The 2,934-nt window shown below is 26.4% G+C and overlaps 2 protein-coding genes across 2 annotated transcripts in view; both read right to left on the bottom strand.

Moving 5' to 3' along the window:
• The window catches only part of Ska1 (spindle and KT associated 1), a 9,829-nt gene that overhangs the window by 6,134 nt on the left and 761 nt on the right, over positions 1 to 2,934 (bottom strand).
• Positions 400 to 2,934, bottom strand: part of LOC100574475 — a 3,296-nt gene continuing 761 nt past the window's right edge. The window contains exons 2-3 of the mRNA XM_003240418.4: positions 1,250 to 1,475; positions 400 to 792 (exon numbers count right to left, since the gene is read on the bottom strand). Of these exons, the coding sequence (XP_003240466.1) occupies positions 430 to 792; positions 1,250 to 1,456 (570 nt within the window). The 5' untranslated portion in view covers positions 1,457 to 1,475 and the 3' untranslated portion in view covers positions 400 to 429. The remainder of the gene's footprint in view (positions 793 to 1,249; positions 1,476 to 2,934) is intronic.

The raw sequence follows: 2,934 nt of genomic DNA, 5'->3' as shown, positions 1-2,934 counted from the left end.
AAAATAATTGCTGAATAGGTAAACAACACCTACATGTGATGTCTCCATCATACAAATGTATAATATTTAAAACATGTGCAGAAGAATCTATTTTGTGTTGTTGGTTTCAATATAATGGTGAATTCAATTCTACCTTACATCAAATTTAAAAGTAAGAATATTATTCAGTTCATCTTGTAGGATTTTATTTTAATTTTAATTAATATTAAAGTGAGTTATAACAATTTGAAATATTAACGAAAGCTTACAAAATGCCTGTACAATATTCTTAACTTTATATTTGATAATAGGTCAATTTATCCTTATATTAAAATTAACAATATAAAATGGATCCTGCTGAATATAAATTTGTCTTATACCTAATATCTTTGAAAGATAGAGACAATACATGGAAAATGTATCTTCTGAATAATGACTATAATAATGTTCTTACTTTGGAACAGAATCCATTTCATCGTTGTTAACAGATTTTAGAAGTGGAATATCAAGAACTTGTTTAGCAGCCTGAGATTTTAAAGACTGTCCCAGCATACTGTTACTCATTATTGTACCATTTGACATAGTAGTATGGTGTATAGTGTTCTCAGATAGAGAATGACCATCTTTCCACTTTGGAACAGGTGACATTGAAATATTAGCCATATTATTTGAATTATTTCCTTTAAATTCTTTTATTTCATGATTTTGATTATACTGCTGAGTTTCAAGTTCAGTATTTAATTGGATATAAACTATCATGTGGTTACATCTTTCCTCAATTGTTTTCAATTCATCCAACTGTCTTTGAAATGACTAAAAAAAATACCATGTTACAAGAACAAAAAAACGAGCTATTAAGTATCTGGACAATCTATCTGCAGTCTACCGAGCCTACTAGTATTACATAATTAATCCATATTTCTCAAGTGCCAGGTAGAAATAATTATTGTTTAATAGTTAGAAATATACAGGTATAGAATAAAGTGTGCACTTATATATGTATATTGCTGATAATGTTACTGTCGTCAGTAATCAGTCAACAAAAATATTTGTTTACAAATAAGATGAAAAAAAGTGCAGTATTAGATTCTATATTACTAATATATTATATTATATGCTTAATATGTATCGATACATAATGAATATTTTATTATAGGTACTCTATCTATAATATGGTAAATTTTGTTATTTTAACATTTTTTTCCAGTAGACCGCAAATAGATTAGCACCCAAAAAAGTATATTAAATATTATTATTAAAATTAACTAACCGATTGACGGGCGTTTTTCTCTTTGATTAGAGCATCTTTGAGAATACTAATCTGATCGTCAAATGACATAATTAAACTATCTAATTGTTCACACGTTTCTAATATTTCTTGTCCACCTTCACTATCTTTGCAACATAACATTACATCTAGAGAAGTACTAAGTTTATCAATGGTTCCCACCATTTTTTCAAGATTAAAAATACTCATCTTGAATATGTTGTTTTTTCTAGAACAAATAATTCAAGTTTATCAATATAACTATTTAAATATATTATAAAATATCTATTAGTTGTACAATGTACATATACTAAGGATAAACTACATAATACATTTAAATAGTTAATGCATAATGTATACTGCTTAGTCAAATATACTAATAAGAGCAATGAGTTCGGGCCACTTATTAAACTTCAGCACATTTATATATGTAAATATACTTAAAAAACATTATACTTAGCAATATAATAATAATAAATTAATTGTAATATTATGGGGTTACCATACGTCCTAGTTTGGCCGGGACAGTACCGGTTTTGAGTATGGCGTCCCAGTGTCCCGATAATGTCTTTCAGGACAGCATATTGTCCCGGAATGAGACTTCAATAATTTATTTTATCTTTTATTAGACATTTGATGGAAAAAAATTACAAGTAAGATCTGAGATATTTTTGAACAAAATATATACAAGATATAGTTATAAATAAACACAATTCAAATACTAATTTTGGAGGAATTTTTAGACATGATAAAAATAATGTTTTTATTAAGTTGAAAAAATCATTAGATCGAAATATACTTGATATGGGATGTTTTGCACACATAATTCATAACGCTATACAACAAGCTGCAGATTCATTTCCAATTAATGTTGAAAGCGATGGTTGCAAAATATATGAATACTTTCATATATATATATATAGGTACTGTTTGTGTAGAAAGTCTAAAAGAGTTCTGTGATTTTGCAGATGTACAATATAATGATTTGTTATCACATTTCAAAACTAGGTGGCTTTCATTATATCCAGCTATAGACAGAATTATATCCATTTAGAGTGGGTTTAAATCGTATTTTTTGTCCCAAAATACATGTTCAACTGTTCTAAAATGTTTTTTTGAAAATGAAACTTCTTTTTTGTGGTTAAAATTTGTATCATGCCAATTTAAGAATTATTACTTGTTAGTTGTTAAATTAAGAAAATTGAGAGCCAACATTTATCAGCTATTGAAATTATGATGCTTGTTGAAAATGTATTAAATATAATTAAGAATAAAATAGAAGAAACATTTTTTCCAACTAAAGTTGAAAACCTATTAAAGGAAATTGAAAAAAAAGGACACATAAATAAACGATATTTTGACAGTAAATGTGATCGTTTTTATGAAATTTGCTATGATTACATTTACAATTGGTCTGAATCGAACCATCATAATTTCGAATTAAAAGATTTGTTATGGGTGACCTCATTCCAAAAATAATTGTCACTTGGAGTAATGCAAAGAATTCAATACGATTATTAACTAAAACTTGTAATACAATTTGTATTGAAGAAAACAATTTTTTTGATCAATTTAAAATGTTTGAAAAATATTTTAAAGAACAAAGTGAATAATGGCATAACATATCACTCGAAGAACGTTGGTTATCAGCATTTAAACATTTTAAAGAACTTAATATAACATTTGTT

This window comes from Acyrthosiphon pisum, chromosome A1, assembly GCF_005508785.2.
Source record: "Acyrthosiphon pisum isolate AL4f chromosome A1, pea_aphid_22Mar2018_4r6ur, whole genome shotgun sequence".
Classification (NCBI taxonomy): Eukaryota; Metazoa; Arthropoda; class Insecta; order Hemiptera; family Aphididae; genus Acyrthosiphon; species Acyrthosiphon pisum.
This window is presented reverse-complemented; position numbering and strand designations above follow the sequence as displayed.